The 16,800-nt window shown below is 34.1% G+C and overlaps 2 protein-coding genes across 31 annotated transcripts in view; one reads left to right on the plus strand and one right to left on the minus strand.

The window, feature by feature from the left end:
- Positions 1 to 16,800, minus strand: part of LOC144322204 (uncharacterized) — a 233,116-nt gene that overhangs the window by 194,360 nt on the left and 21,956 nt on the right. The window lies entirely within an intron of this gene.
- The window catches only part of LOC144322202 (uncharacterized), a 58,846-nt gene that overhangs the window by 9,711 nt on the left and 32,335 nt on the right, over positions 1 to 16,800 (plus strand). For 5 of the 23 annotated variants that reach the window (XM_077911964.1, XM_077911963.1, XM_077911960.1 and 2 more), the window contains one exon: positions 16,129 to 16,269. The exons of 17 other annotated variants lie outside the window; for them this stretch is intronic. In XM_077911964.1, the coding sequence (XP_077768090.1) occupies positions 16,133 to 16,269 (137 nt within the window). In that variant the 5' untranslated portion in view covers positions 16,129 to 16,132. Of the gene's footprint in view, positions 1 to 6,298; positions 6,340 to 16,128; positions 16,270 to 16,800 lie in introns of all 23 variants that reach the window. One more of the 23 variants, XR_013387762.1, reaches the window with a different exon arrangement.

Consider the following 16,800-nt stretch of genomic DNA (forward strand, 5'->3'; position numbering starts at 1 on the left):
AACATCATGTTATCAATTACATTTATCCATAAACATGAAATAAAAATATAGTGAAGCTTATGGGGAATAAGATAAAAGGTGATAAATTATATATTCATATAATATATTATTATATGATATATATATTATATATATAAATATTTAATAATTTATTATTCAGAATAAATATTATTTATAATATTATTTATAATATTATATTATTATTATATATTATTCAGAATACATATTTTGTATTATTTTTATTATTCAGAATACATAATTAAAAAGGAAATATGGAAAATGTTTTCTCAACGTAGATTGTAAAAGTGACTAAGGCTCACGTTTTTGAAATGGGGACTACAATTAGCTCAGCATGTTTATGAATTCTCTTTTTGCTAAATGAATTTTCCAAGTGAATAACATTCTATGTGAATAGTTTCAAGGGTAGAAAAGTAAAGAATTCCATGAGTAAAGAAGGTAATTGTTACTTTGGTCTTAATTTTAGAAAAAAAAAATGGTTATAATTCAGTGAACAAAGTAACCATATCATCAGATTTAGCAATAATGAAGGAATAAAAATGAAAAAAAATTCAAATTACAGTTGGACTTTATAAAAGCAGTTATTTTTGATGGAAATGTCAGTATGTTCATCAAAACCCAGATAATAGCTATTTATTAGCTCTTGTGAAAAATACAGAGTATCGCCACAAAGTCTCTCTGAGAAATATATTTGTACTATTGTTTTTAGTTTAAAGCTACTTTTCTGTATTTAGAGTTTAAAATTTTTTAATTTTTTATGGTTTATTTTTTTTTTTAAATTGAGACTTTACTTTTTTTAGAGCAGTTTTAGGCTCAAAGAAAAATTGAGAGGAAGATACAGAGATTTCCCATATGCCCCTTGCCCTGACACATGCAAGGCTTCCCAAATTATACACACCCCCACCAGAGTGGTACATTTGCTACAACTGATGAGCTTACACACATCATATTCACCCAGAGTCCATAGTTTACATTATGGTTCATTCTTGGTATTGTACATTCTGTGGGTTTTGACAAATGTATAATGATATGTAATCATCATTATAGTCTCATACAGAGTATTTTCATTGCCTTAAAAATCCTCTGTGCTCTGCTTACTCATCCTGCCTCCCACTCCAATCCCCAATAACCTTTGATTTTCCTTTTTCCAAAATATTGAACAGTTGGAATTGTATAGTACATAGCATTTTCAGATTGCCCTCTTTCACCAGTAATGTACATTTAAGATTCCTCTATCTATTTTCATGGCTTAATAGCTCATGTCTTTTTAGCATTCAATAATATTCCATCATCTGGATGTGCCATGATTAATGGTTTGTTTATTTATACCATTTTTAAAACAAACAAATATGCCAAAGCAACCTTTTTATCTGGGGAAGAATAAACATAATTCTGGCTTTGTTGAAATAAAAAAAAAATTGTTGGATATTTTACTCAGTACTGTTCTACATTTCCATAAAAATCTGGTTCAGAATACGGCCCCAAAGAATGGAGAATTTTTTTTTTTTAGTAATGATTTTTTTTTTTTTAGTAAGACAATTGCACACACATACCTTATAGAAAACATGACAGAAGAAGGAATTTAAGCCCTTGCAGTTAATGGACTGTACTTGCAATTATAGTTCAGATGGTTAAGTGACTGCAGGGAAATCAATTTACTCCACCTCGCTAGTGAATGCTATTGCTATACACAACAAAGTCTCCACTTGCAATGCATGTTCTAGAAATAAACACACTCAAAGAACAATTTTATTTCATATCATGTCATTGTGTTTCCAGTGATTTTCTTACAATTCCTACTATTGAGGAGGAAAAACAGTAGTTTCTGTAGGTTTTATGAAAAGCAATGATAAGAGGATTAACTATGGTTTCAAATGGATGTATAATTGCCTGCCTGGAATCCTGCCAATTTCACAAGAGAAGGTAGAAGGAATAATATAAGAAACAACTAATAAAATGAAACTACTAAGGTTCCTATTTTAAGTGTTCATGGAAATACTTAAAATTGAAAATTCTCTACATTAAAAAAAGGCATTGCATATAAATTATTTTGGCATGGTAGCTAGTTCTTTTTTCCTCTGAAAAGGAAGGTTAATTAGACTATGTTATTAATTTTTGTAGGAAATGGTAAAGCAGAACAGTATCTGTTTGCCTTTAGCCATCTAATTTTATTCAATTTGTTTACCAGTTTGATCACTTGGCATTCCTCTTTGCTCCCATGGTAAATGTAGAAGGATTTGCAGTTGTCTTTTCTGAGGAACTGAAATGCTCTCAAAGGCCTTGCTTAAGAGACAAGTAATTAATGTGAGAAGAGTTTTGTTCTGTGCCACTTGAACCTTGGCCTTTCCACTAGAGCATTTGACAAGAGTGCTAAATCTGGTAGTAGCCTCTGGTTTATCCTATTATGGGTATTTGTGTCCGTAAGCACTGGGCTGAAACCTCCAATTCATTTCCAAGAGACCTCGGACACCGACCAGATGGTAGTTCTGTTAGTTAAAATAAAACTGAATTTAAACTTATACCCATATGTGAGCTATTCCATAGCACATTTCCTTATGACCATGGCTTTCCTTTACTAATTTTCTTAATATTGTACCCAAAGAAAACCTACAGCTATAACAGTTCTTATTTAGAAATAATTATATTTTTGATGACAAGATATTCTCCATTTTTTAGATGTTATTTTGACATTCTCTACAAATTATTTATTGAGAATCAGTCATACTTTGTTTACTTTGTACCACTTTACATTCATCGCACACTTAACACTGAATAATGTGCTGAACTGCCATCACCATTTTATAGGTGCAGACACTAAAGTTCAAAGAGGTAAATCAATTTTTCGAAGACTCATAGCTACTAAGAAATACACTTGCAAAGACTGGATAAAAGCCCACATGCTCATTCCACTAAATTTCAGACCTCTTTACAGTCTTTCACCAAAGTACTTTAATCACATACAAATGTCAAAGTTTAGCTCAAATAGTTTCTTGTAAGTTTAAAATTTTATGGAAGTCTCATGCTTCACCTTGGAAACTAATTACAGTTTATATTGCAATATATGACACATTCATAGTTGTTTTTAAAAAATTCAAAAGTACTTACAGTTAGAGATAAACTGGTGTTCCCAGATGTCACATTATGTTTATTGTTACTTTATTCAATAATTATACAGAGATTTGTATTTCCCAAATTATTGAGAAAGTATATATCACTTTGTGAAGCACAAAACACCATAATACAAGAAGTAAATGGTATGAACAGGGCCATCGGGGAAAACTGGGCTTGGGAAGATAAAGGAATTTCCACGTAGGTGAGAAATACGGTACATGTGAACTTGCTCCTGATTCACTATGGTAGAAGCATAGAAACCATGAGTTATAGTAATTCCTTTTAATTCATTATATGTCAATTTATATGTTGAAAGAGAATAGAAAACAACCAATCTATAAAAACAATTCAATGCAATCCAACACACCCTTTATTAATTGATTAATAAAATGGCTAGCAATATGCTAGATGCTAGCTAGAATGGTACAAACATTTATAAAACATAGTTGCTTCCCTCAAGATACTAACAACCTGGGAGAGGAGACAGACACATAAAACTATAATTACAGGGATCCCTGGGTGGTGCAGTGGTTTAGCTCCTGCCTTTGGCCCAGGGTGTGATCCTGGAGACCCAGGATCGAATCCCACATCGGGCTCCTGGTGCATGGAGCCTGCTTCTCCTTCTGCCTGTGTCTCTGCCTCTCTCTCTCTCTGTGACTATCATAAATAAATAAAAATTAAAAAAAACTATAATTACATATAATATAAGTAACATAATAGAAGTATGCAGAGGATACACAGAAACCTTCAAAGAAACTGTATGGGGGGATGGTGTCTTCTCTAAGTTTTTAAGGATTTGGTATAGCAGAACAGTGGAGAGTAACACACAGTTACAAAATAGCAGGATATGTTTAATGAATGTTAAGTAATTTAGCAGGCCTGACTGCAAAGGAATGTTCATGCTAGGGTAAAGTGTACTGGGAGGAGCAGTATGCAAAGTGGAATAAAAATAATAAGGTTCCCTTTAAATATTCATCTGGCTTGCTGCATTTCTCTTTTATAAAACTCAATGTCCTTGTAATTACTTGTTCAGTGGCTGTCTTTTCTACTAGGCTGCAAAATCAAAAATTGCAAGGGCTATGTCTTGTCCTTTCCTGCTTAGCACAGTTATTGACACATAGCATGCATGAGGGTTTGGGAAATCTCTAAAGAAAGAAAAAGATATATGTATTTCCTATGGCATGCCAGATAGCCAGGGATTAAAAAGTCATAGTGAGGGAACTAGCATGTGGAAAACAGTATCTTTAGAAGACCTAACTGAGAGTTATAAGAGATGGCTTATAAGAGATGGCTTAGGTGGATTGTAGATGAAGTATCAATTCATGCTCAGAACTCAGTTCTAGGATGGTGATAAGCCTAGAGATAATATTAGTGGACCATGTAAGGAAGAAAAGGATGAATGAGAGATATGTGTCCAAGATAAAATTGTCCAGAGTTTGGAAAGATAGTAAATGAAAAACAAAAACCAACAAGATAGAAAGAAGACCATTAATTTCCAATCTGAAGGTAAGAAGGAAAAAGGGTGTCTTGGAAGGAAAAGAGCTTATTTGGGAGAAGGACTAAACAAGACTTGGTAAGAAATGTAATTTGAAACTACTGAGATTTGTTATTGAAGTAATTCATCTGCCTAGGAGATTAATTTTATCATTGATGTGTTAAAATCTCTCAGTTTTAAGGATAATGCTGCAATTCTTTAACTCTGTTTTATTGATTCATATATTTGTTTTGTTGTTGGTTGTTTTTGTTTTTTTTAATATTTTGTTTTTAATTTATTCATAATTTATTATCTCATAATTTATTCATGAGAGAGCTAGAGACATAGACAGAGGGAGTAGCAGGCTCCCCACAGGGAGCCCGATGCAGAACTCAATCCCAAGACCTCAGGATCATCCCCTGAGCTGAAGGCAGATACTCAACCACTGAGCCACCCTGGAGTCCCATTGCTGCTATTGTTAAACCACACTTTGTATGGTCCATTTACAAATGTGACTACTTAAAAAAAATGTATAATCATTTTGCTTAGAAAAAATGAATTATTAGAGTCAGAGCTCCTATTGTTCACATTGACTCCAGTAAGAAGGAATTTACATCCTTTGGAAATAGCTTATGTCTTAATTAGATTGCTATGGGTATGCTGGTGAAAAATCTCTTCAGTCTAAACTTAACACTGAACAGTAACTAGTAAAGGAACTTTGGACACCTCCAAAACACTATCTACTTTTTTCTTTCTTTCTTCAAGAGAATATTTCAAACTCTTTCTCCAGCTTTTTGTTTTGTTTTATTTTGTTTTAAGAGGGAAAACCTGTCTGGTCTACTCTATTTGAAGATTTTTTTTTTTTCCCCAGATAATGAGGTCATGGGGCCTACAGGTCTGAATCAATAGCACAGCACATCAAGTTTTCTTAAGCCCTGGATGAAATGCGGAGGGAGACCAGTTCAAAGACTCAATCTTTCTTCAAATGTTTTGCTTCCCAATGACCAAATGAAGATTACAATAATGTTTACTTTGCTCTCTCCTATGATCAGAATTTTCAGGCTGATTTTTAAAGTGTAGTGGACCAAGTTTCAACTTGCAAAGTAAATTCTTAGCAAGAGAATAAAATGGATATTTTTAAAGGTGTTAGAAGAATCATAAGTGAAGCCAGGTAAAATAAGAAAAAATAAAATAAACTTCTGACAATAAAGTAAAAATAACAGTTAAGCCTAGAAGATATGTTCTTAAAATATACTTTTTAAAAGAAAGGAGGCAAAATATTAAGAGTGAATGAGTAATGTTTGAAACTGAAGGGACTATGACAGGAAAAAAAAAATTAACAAATTTGATTCTTAAAGTTCAGTGAGGATACTTTTCATGAAGTGCATTTAGAAAAAATGGTATAGAGGCCTAGAAAACTGGCACCATGGCAACATTGATGTTTTCCTCATGTTACATTAAAATTGTAGAAAGTGAATATTGAGATGGTAAAGAAGAGACATATGATTATACTGAAGTCATATTTCTCTAAAGTTTATGGTATGGTAACTTACAGTTTCCTGCATTATGAATTTTAAAGAAGTCTGACTCTAATATGTCCAAGTTTAGACAAACTAATATTTATTGTACAGGTTATAAATGTATAGTTCTTATTAATAATATGAAAGAATTTCTTTTTTCTAATTATAAATGTAGGTGGTCAGATTGTCTAAACCCAGTTTTCTCATACTCAAAAGGTATGTGTTGATATATATTTTATCATAATCCTTAGACATTATAGACTTTTCAAATCATACTACATATAGCACATTAATAAATGGTGCTGGGTAATACTTCTAAGGTTTTATATACTTGTTTTAATCAAACTCTTCTTTGACCCAATTTAAATTAAATCAGCTGGTATGAACTGAACATATTCAAACAAGATGCTTCATAGTATTCAGAGACGATGAATAAGGATGTATGATGTAGCCCATATTCCAAGGCACTTTGAATTGAAGCAGATGTTTCACAGGGGAAGCAACCATGGTTCTGGAGCCAGAAAATCTGACTTCAAGATCCAATGATGACATCTAGAGTTTAAAATTATGAAAGAAATTTATTTTTTCTGCCTCAGGATTTTTTTTTCCATTTTTAACATGAGGGTATTAATGCTTTCAGTATATTTTAAGAAAATTAAAGAAGACTAAAAGAATGAAAATAAAATAGACCACTATATCATTGTACATAATAACAGGTATCTTTTGCCTCTACATTGATCATATGGCCTTTCTAGAAAAGGAGAAAAATGATAATGTCAGACAACTTCCTTTTATTTTACACATGCCCACTTTATGTTCACCCTAAAATGACAATGGAAGTCGATCCTCTTAATTTTCCATAATCACAGGGATCTGCCACTTTATTTCTTTTATTGGTGCCTTGAATCCTGGCCTGGTAATTACGGCCCTGCTGGGATACAGCCAAGCGCCCTGTTAGTGCCCACCCATCTAAACACACCCTGCTGTGTCAGCTAGCCATTCAATCTTCTTCTGACAGCGTAGCTCATTCATATTTTCAATTTGTAGAATTGGAGAGGAAGTATATTTTTTATCTGTTAATTCTTGGTTGAGAGCTAATAGTATATTAAGATGTATCTTCACAAATAAGTAGAGGTGATATTATAGGCCAGATACAAGAAAAAGGGAGAGTGGTTTGGTACAAGTGGTGTCCTACATGATATACAAAGACAAAGGAGTCATTTAGGAAACCTGGTTTTTAATTACATGCTCCATTTTAAGAGGCAGAACAGAATATATCCTGCCCCATACTAGTCTAATGTGGTGGGACTTGGCTTTGTACATACTTCTTATGAGGCCCTGGTACGCTCCATTATTTTCCTGACATTATATGCATAATCCAGTGGTTACTTTCCTGTTTATACCCCTCTCAGGTTATTATAGAATGGTATAATCACATGAGAAATGTGGAAATTCTTCTACAGCACACTTAAGATACTTGTTCATAGTAACTGGGTAGGTCATAAGGATCAGAAAGTTTCTACATAGATTGGATATGACAAAAAATGTGGAACTAGGGAAAATATCCATGAAGAAGGGTAGGCCTGGAGTTACTGGAAATGATGACACAGGATGAATCCCTAAAAAGAAGGCAGAATAACCATCAAGTTGACTATGCCGATGCTTTGAAAGAGACCAGGCCCTAACTCTAATTTTCCCATGTGTAGGAATGATCCTTCAGAAATTGAGCAAAAGTACATTTCCTACTTGGATATACCTTCCTGTGGTTTTTCCACTGGCTATCATTTTTTTCTACCACTGCTAACTAATATACCAAACAATGTCCTGGACATTCTCTGTTCAGCGGAAAATAAAAATATTGATTTTTATCAATATTCTGGCTGCCAGAAATACTGTATCATCAGGACTTGAAAGAAAAGGTTGGTGCCTATGGTGGATCCAAACCGATCCAGTGTGAGACTACTGAGTATCTGATACCGAAGTCAGAACATCATGGCTTTTATGTTTTTAAATGTTATTGGAATCATTTAATCAGTGAGTCAATGTTGTTTTTTTGCTTTGTTTCCTTCCTTATCTATATTCCCCAAAATTATTTTGGGACTGTGTTAACTGTATGGTTTTAATTATAAAAATGAAGTAGCAGGGGAGGAAAGCATTTCTATACATTCAACAGAGATTGGGTAGGAAATCTGAATTTTAAAAAAATAGATGTTAAGTTATATGGGAAATAATAGCAAACAGGTGCTAATTTGTTTGGATCTAGTATAAGCAGCATCTCAATCTTTCAGAAGAACAAAATACAACAGTGTTTGTATGTCACTGTTGCTTTGAAGCTTTTTTTTTTTCTTTCAGAAATCGTATGCCCTTAAGATAGTAAGGACATTATTCTCCTTGAACTTTGGAATTTTCATTTACAAAGATAGTTTTACAATTGATACTTTGTTTACAAAAATTTCTCCAAAACAGGTCATACCAGCCTTTGAAATCTCAGTTCCTCGCTTAGGTAACTTGTAACCAGATGCACAGGCTTCATAGGTTGCCAAGCAGCTGATATTTTGAAAGTGTCCATAGACCTTTGTTATAAAAAAAGAAAAAAGAATATCCTAAAAGGGAAGGAAGGGTGGTTCAACAACAAAGAATGTAGTGGTGATTATTTTTAAAAGCGTCATCTCAAGTCAAGTCACTGGTCTGTTTGCATTTGATACATTTTAATACTAACTAGCCGGCTAACTAGTTTAATACTAACTATAATAGTTTAATACTATTAAACTACACTACTTAATATAATATACTACTATATTAAACTAATACAGTAGTATATAGTATATAGTAAACTAATATAGTTTACTAGTATATAGTAAACTAGTAATAGAGTTACTAGTATATAGTAAGCTAATATACTACTATACTACTAATAGTTTAATACTATCAAACTATACTATTATAGTTAGTATAGTTTAATACTAACAATATTCTGGCTGCCAGAATATTGATAAAATCAGAAGAATATGATATTTTGGTTTATAAGCCATAGTTGTAACAGAGGTGTTACAGGTGGAAAAGGATAGATCATTCTTTATTATTTTTTTTAAGGATTTTATTTATTTATTCATGAGAGACACACACACACACACACAGAGAGAGAGAGAGAGAGAGAGAGGCAGAGACACAGGCAGAGGGAAAAGCAGGCTCCATGCAGGGAGCCGGATGTGGGACTTGATCCCAGGTCTCCAGGATCAGGCCATGGGCTGAAGACAGCACTAAACCCCTGAGCTACCCGGGCTGCCAGAATAGATAATTCTTAAATAGGATTTGTCATAGGAAGCTTTGCAGCAAATGCATTTTTATACTACAATATTAACACATTTTATTAGGTACTCAGGTGGGAAAATGCAAATAGAGACTTTATGATCATTTACATTCTACTTGAAGGTGTGGTTGGTAACCTCAGTAAGTGAAAAATCTTTATCACAGAGCTATCCTCTGGTGTTAGCAGGAGATTGATTCTGTGAAAGAAGAGTGCCATGTGTATCCTTACTAGCAGTTATAGGAAAAAAAGTATTGGTCATTGTGATGATTAAGAAATTCTAGGAGTGAAGTTTAAGCAGATTAAGGTCTTTCCAAACTTTCAAATCTATACTTAGTGTTATCAGGTGTACAGATATCAAAAAAAGTTGTGTTTAAAGAAGGATCATTACCCATCTTCTGTACTGCATTTACAAAGGTGAAAAGTCTTCAATGCCTGCCATGTAGAGAAATGGCCCAGTTATAGCGCTTGAGTGTTCTGGCAAAAATATACAGCTTCCTTTTTTTTTTTTTCAGAAAAAATAACCTCAATATTCTAGGACAACCTCCACATCATTTTACATCTCAGTGTGGATTATTTTATGCCCTGGGTCGTGTGTTTTGTCACAACAAACCACCCCTTTTGTTGGAGAATTAGACATGTAGCTGTGAGGAATTTCCTGAAATGAAACAATCTTTTACTTTAGGAAAATAGATACGATATCATGCATGCTCAAAGTGGAATGTTAAAAGAAGGAATATGTGAATTTTACAATGAGTACTGTATGAAAAGCTAAATGGAGATAGGAAGTCAAAGGGAGGACAAAATGGAAAAGCAATTGTAAGAAGACAATGATTTAGAGCAGATTCTGAAGGCAAATGTCCTGGGTTTAAAGCTGGATTAGCTGCTCAAAGGTGGGAAACCCTAGGCATAACCTTTAACCTCTTAGTGCCTGTTAAAAACAAGACAAAAAAAAAAAAAAAAGTTGAGTCACTCATGCTAAGCCCCACATCATCAAAACGACTTAATTACAGTTTCAGCTCTCCCAGAAATGGAATCTTAAACCAGTCAATCAGGAATTGCAATAATCAGCACTAATTAGGTAATCTGCTTGATAGACCTCTGCCATCCTCTAAAGGAAGGTGACCTGGCAATAACCACCCAGCTTTTTTTGCCTTGTCCCACTCCTTCCTGCCTGTAAAAGTCTTTCATTTTGTAAAGCTCCTTGAAGGTTCTTTCTCTCTGCTAGATTGGATGCTAACCAAATCATGAATTGTTAAATAAAGCCAATAAGATCTTTAAATTACACTTGGTTGAATCTTGTTTTTTAATATGCCCTAATTTCCTGAACTATAAAATAGAGATGATAAGAGTGCCTGTTTATCAGGGTTTCTTTTTTCTTTTTTTCTTTTTCCAGTGTTCCTACTTATTTTGTAGCCAATGAAATAAATTTTATCAGAAAATTAATCTATTCTACGTTATACAGCTGGATCCTAGCAGAGCTAAGATTTGAATCCAGGCCTCTGAACTACAAGTCCAGTATCGTTTTCACGATGTCATGCTGTCCTGGTCCTTTTTTTTTTATTATAAATTTATTTTTTATTGGTGTTCAATTTGCCAACATATAGAATAACACCCAGTGCTCATCCCATCAAGTGCCTACCTCAGTGCCCGTCACCCACTCACCCCCACCCCCAGCCCACCTCCCCTTCCACCACCCCTAGTCTGTTTCCCAGAGTAAGGTGTCTCTCATGTTCTGTCTCCCTTTCTGATATTTCCCACTCACTTTTTCTCCTTTACACTTTATTCCCTTTCACTATTTCTTTTTTTTTTTTCCTTCTTTCTTTTTTTTTTAATTTATTTATTCATGATAGAGAGCGAGAGAGGCAGAGACACAGGAGAAAGGAGAAGCAGGCTCCATGCCGGGAGCCCGACGTGGGACTCGATCCCGGGACTCCAGAATTGCCCCCTGGGCCAAAGGCTGGCGCTAAACCGCTGAGCCACCCAGGGATTCCCCCCTTTCACTATTTCTTATATTGCCCAAATGAATGAGAACATATAATGTTTGTCCTTCTCCGATTGACTTATTTCACTCAGCATAATACCCTCCAGTTCCATCCACGTCGAAGCAAATGGTGGGTATTTGTCGTTTCTAATGGCTGAGTGATATTCCATTGTATACATAAACCACATCTTCTTTATCCATTCATCTTTCGATGGACACGAAGCTCCTTCCACAGTTTGGCTATCGTGGCCATTGCTGCTATAAACATCCGGGTGCAGGTGTCCCGGCGTTTCATTGCATCTGTATCTTTGGGGTAAATCCCCAGCAGTGCAATTGCTGGGTCGTAGGGCAGGTCTATTTTTAACTCTTTGAGGAACCTCCACACAGTTTTCCAGAGTGGCTGCACCAGTTCACATTCCCACCAACAGTGCAGGAGGGTTCCCCTTTCCCCACATCCTCTCCAACATTTGTGGTTTCCTGCTTTGTTAATTTTCCCCATTCTCACTGGTGTGAGGTGGTATCTCATTGTGGTTTTGATTTGTATTCCCCTGATGGCAAGTGATGGCAGAGCATTTCCTCATGTGCTTGTTGGCCATGTTTATGTCTTCTTCTGTGAGATTTCTGTTCATGTCTTTTGCCCACTTCATGATTGGATTGTTTGTTTCTTTGCTGTTGAGAGATGGAAAAATATTCCATGCTCATGGATTGGAAGAATTAATATAGTGAAAATGTCAATGTTACCCAGGGCAATTTACACGTTTAATGTAATCCCTATCAAAATACCATGGACTTTCTTCAGAGAGTTGGAACAAATTATTTTAAGATTTGTGTGGAATCAGAAAAGACCCCGAATAGCCAGGAGAATTTTAAAAAAGAAAACCATAGCTAGAGGCATCACAATGCCAGATTTCAGGTTGTACTACAAAGCTGTGGTCATCAAGACAGTGTGGTACTGGCACAAAAACAGACACATAGATCAATGGAACAGAATAGAGAATCCAGAAGTGGACCCTCAACTTTATGGTCAACTAATATTTGACAAAGGAGGAAAGACTATCCACTGGAAAAAAGACAGTCTCTTCAATAAATGGTGCTGGGAAAATCGGACATCCACATGCAGAAGATTGAAACTAGACCACTCTCTTGCACCATACACAAAGATAAACTCAAAATGGATGAAAGATCTAAATGTGAGATAAGATTCCATCAAAATCCTAGAGGAGAACACAGGCAACACCCTTTTTGAACTTGGCCACAGTAACTTCTTGCAAGATTCATCCATGAAGGCAAGAGAAACAAAAGCAAAAATGAACTATTGGGACTTCTTCAAGATAAGAAGCTTTTGCAAAGCAAAAGATACCGTCAACAAAACTCAAAGAATGGAAGAAGATATTTGCAAATGATGTATCAGATAAAGGGCTAGTTTCCAAGATCTATAAGGAACTTATTAATCTCAACAGCAAAGAAACAAACAATCCAATCATGAAATGGGCAAAAGACTTGTTTATCAGGGTTTCTATGAGGATTAAGTATGTGTTAATACTTGTAAAGTACTTACAAAGTTTCTTGCATATCATAAAATTCACATAAATATTTTTAATAAAGATATTTACAAAAGTTGAACAAAAGATGCTGTGGATAAAATATGAAGATATGGATAATTATCTTTGTGTAGATGATAATAGACTTTTCTAAAATGCTTTATCCGTGTACTAAGGACGGGTGTAGTTTTAAGGTACAATGATTAGCAGGTATGGATTATTTCAGCTCAGACATTCTCTTGTAGTCCCTTCAGTTTTCAGACCTTGCTAGTTACATTGCCCCACACTCAAGAGTCAGCATAGGTTGTCACCACAAGTATCATTGCCATCGATTACATGTGACATGGGTGACATTTGAGTACATTGTAGTACTTACCTAGAAATCATAGTATGCCCAAAACTCAGTCTCAGTTGAACATATTCAACTCCTGGATGTAGTTCACTCTAAACAGGCATAAAGCTTATCACATCATACATTTTTCAGCAACAGTGATGCTATGTGGAAATATTCTATGATGCTAATATTTACACTCTTGGGCACTATTCTGATTCTGTGAATGCTTGCTTATAGAGTACTCTATTCACATTGATATGTGCTGTAGTCAAAAAGAAAAGTAGACTTCTGCGGATAGGGGCAATGTATTATCCTTTATACCCAAGAAGGTGTCTCCAAAGAATTTCATCCTAGTTGAGAGCAGTCAGTCTATCAGTTGCTAAATGAGATTTTCTCAAGCATATAAAAGAACTAACATGATAAACATAAACACACTAATATGACTTAAGAGGACAGTTCCAGGTTATTATAATGCAGCCAGTTCATCAGGTATTACCATTTATTGTTCTTTCACCCCAAAACTCACAGATAAAATATTCTAGTAAACCTTGTATCTTAACTTCAATCCAATTTATTTTCTTGGAGGGTAGGGTAACTGAATGCTTTCCTAGTATTGACCCTATCTGGAAGAAATAGCGAAAAATATTATTCTCTTAAATTGAAACACTTTTTGGAAAAAGACAAGATATATTTCTCAGTGGCATTATTATTATCTATTCATGTGTCTTCTCCCATTTGTCATAATTCTTTGCTTGCTGCATCCATGTATTGCCTCAACATTTGTCTCTATGGGTAGGAGTTGCTGATTTAATCACACTATCCATGCACAGAGCTGGTAGGAGGGATAAATTTGTTGGAGCTTCCCTCATTTGCATTCTCAAGGAGTAAAGTTAGGACTTTAGAGATAAAGGAAAATTTGGAAATCACTAAATAGCACAGTGATATCTATACTCATTTTATCCACAACATATTATTTTGCTTTCCAGCTCAATGTTCCTCTAAGAATATGTTCAGTCAAATTCAGAGTAATTGAAATAATGTACTGGCTAGTAATGTCATTCTCAGTGAATAGACCAGTATTAGAAACAAGTGAAAAATTTACAAAAGACAAAAGACATAAATTTATGTTCCTCAGTAGTGAAATAGAAATGTAAATTAATGAATCATTTTTTTAGCCTATCAAATTGATACTATATGAATAATAGTATTTTATAATTACTCAACTACATACTATTGATAGAAATATAAGTATTATAACTTCTGACAAAATTCCTCGATATACAGAATCTATTTTGACACAATAATTTCACATTAATCTGTCTTACGGATGTGAGCAGAGATTTGTCATTCATTTTGCTTTATCTATGCTATGAAAAGAAACCTATTTATTAAATAAATAGGTGACTCTGGTTAGCTGGCCTTCTAGATAGCAATATAATCGATCTGTCCAGTAAAATAAATGGTTCTTTCAACAAAACAAAACACAATACTTTAATGGACTCTGATGGGCCTTCAGTTAGGAAAGATAAGGACTCCTGTATACAAATGGTGTGTGATAATTGCTTAATTATCCTGTGATATGAAATGTGAGTGTTTGAAGTTCAGGCATAGCCAAAGAGAAGTAATGTAGTTGGTAATAAAAAAAAAGAAAGCAAAAGATAGAGAGCTGGAAAGTGGAGGTGAGGATGCAGAAGTGGCAACATTTAGGCCCAGGGTGAACGCCAGAGGGCCTAGGAAAAACTGTAGACAAGCAGAATAGTCTATGTTGTGGGAGTTCCTAAGAAATTCTATTGTAACAGTATATGATATTCAATTTTAAATAATTTGCTATGCCAGAAGTAATCCTCTCCGTTTCCCTCCTTTAATAAAATTCACCCAAACAGAACAATCTTCTGATAGTGCTGTCTGAAGAATGGGACTATTTTCTCCAAATTAAGGGATACATGACGAGGGGAAATGTCAGTCATTGAAAGTATGGTATTAATAACATTGAGAGACTAGAAGGAAAAAAGATACTAGAACATGAGAAAATATATCAATATAACTCTTCAAGCATAAGTAAGTATCTTAAGAAGAGCATCATACTTCTCATACTATTTGAAATAGAGTTTAGGGTATCTTTATTTTTTGTTGCTTCTATTTTTTTCTATTTCTATTCTATTGTTTATTTTTGTTGTTCCATTTGTTTCTTTTTTTCCCAAAGATTTTATTTATTTATTCATGAAATAATACAGAGAGAGAGAGGCAGAGGGAGAAGCAGGTTCCCTGCAGGAAGCCCAATAAGGGACTTTATCCCAGGACCCCAGGATCACGACTTGAGCCAAAGTCAGACTCTCAACCACTGAGCCACCCAGGTGCCCCTGTTCCATTTGTTTCTAGTATTAATGTTAAATCCAGAGTTATCTATAGTTCCCTTATGCTAATAACAATTTGTAAACAACCTAAATATTAAAATATTAGAAAATTGTAAAAGCAATTACAAATATTTCATATGTTGCAATAATAGGCATTCATGTATTTTTATCTAGTTAATAACAAGAAATGCTTTAAAAAGTCTCCAGTGGGGGAAAACTGCATATAAAATCTCATCTAATAATAAACTGCACAGATATCATCCTTAAAAAAGACTATTTAATATGAACAAAAATTTTAATAAGAGGCATTATAACTGATTTTTTATGGCTTCCTGAATTTTGTTTTTTCCTATACAATATATCTATCCCTGCTGTAATAAAAAAGTGTTATTTAAAAAATCACATTCATCAATATATTCTCACTGCATGGCAAAAGACAAAGGTTTTGTTTTTTGGTAACACTTGCTTTATTTTTTTCATTTCAGTGTTATGCTGTACAAAACCAAGAAAAAAAAAAGTCTGAGAATAAGAGTTGATTTCAGGTTAACAGAAAAAGAAGTCTTTAGTCTACCACATATGGTAAAAATCATAGTGAGACCTGAGAATAGAAAACAACAGAGAATGAGGTATTGGAATGCTGCAAATTAATGGGAATTTTACAGAATCACTACTAGTATTATGGCACCAAACAATCTAAAAAAAAAAAAAAGAGAGAGAGAGATTTATTTTGAAATGGTTCTAATTTATTCTATTAGACATTTCTTTTAAATAGGAAATAAACTTGGATTTAAATTTGAAGTCAATGAAAAACTAGATCTATTTCATGCAATTCTTCTCAAGATAATTTTTAAAAGCACGTTGACTACATAAATATGTATTCTTAATATTCTACTCTTAATGCAACAGAACCCACTTGTTATAGCAAAATTATTGAGGCTCAAATTTGTAAAATGGTTTCCATTATCTATCCCAAAACCTATAGCCAGAAATAACACTTTTCATTTATTTTACACTAAAAGTGGGAAAGTATGTCATCTATCCAATTTTCAAGGTTCCTTGCTGTAGGGATAATGCTTTTGTTTTCCAATCACTGCTTCTACGACTTGTGGGTAGTAGAAACAGAAAACATGCAAACTTGAAATTGACATGCTTTGCAG

The sequence above is a fragment of the Canis aureus genome, chromosome 10, assembly GCF_053574225.1.
Source record: "Canis aureus isolate CA01 chromosome 10, VMU_Caureus_v.1.0, whole genome shotgun sequence".
Classification (NCBI taxonomy): Eukaryota; Metazoa; Chordata; class Mammalia; order Carnivora; family Canidae; genus Canis; species Canis aureus.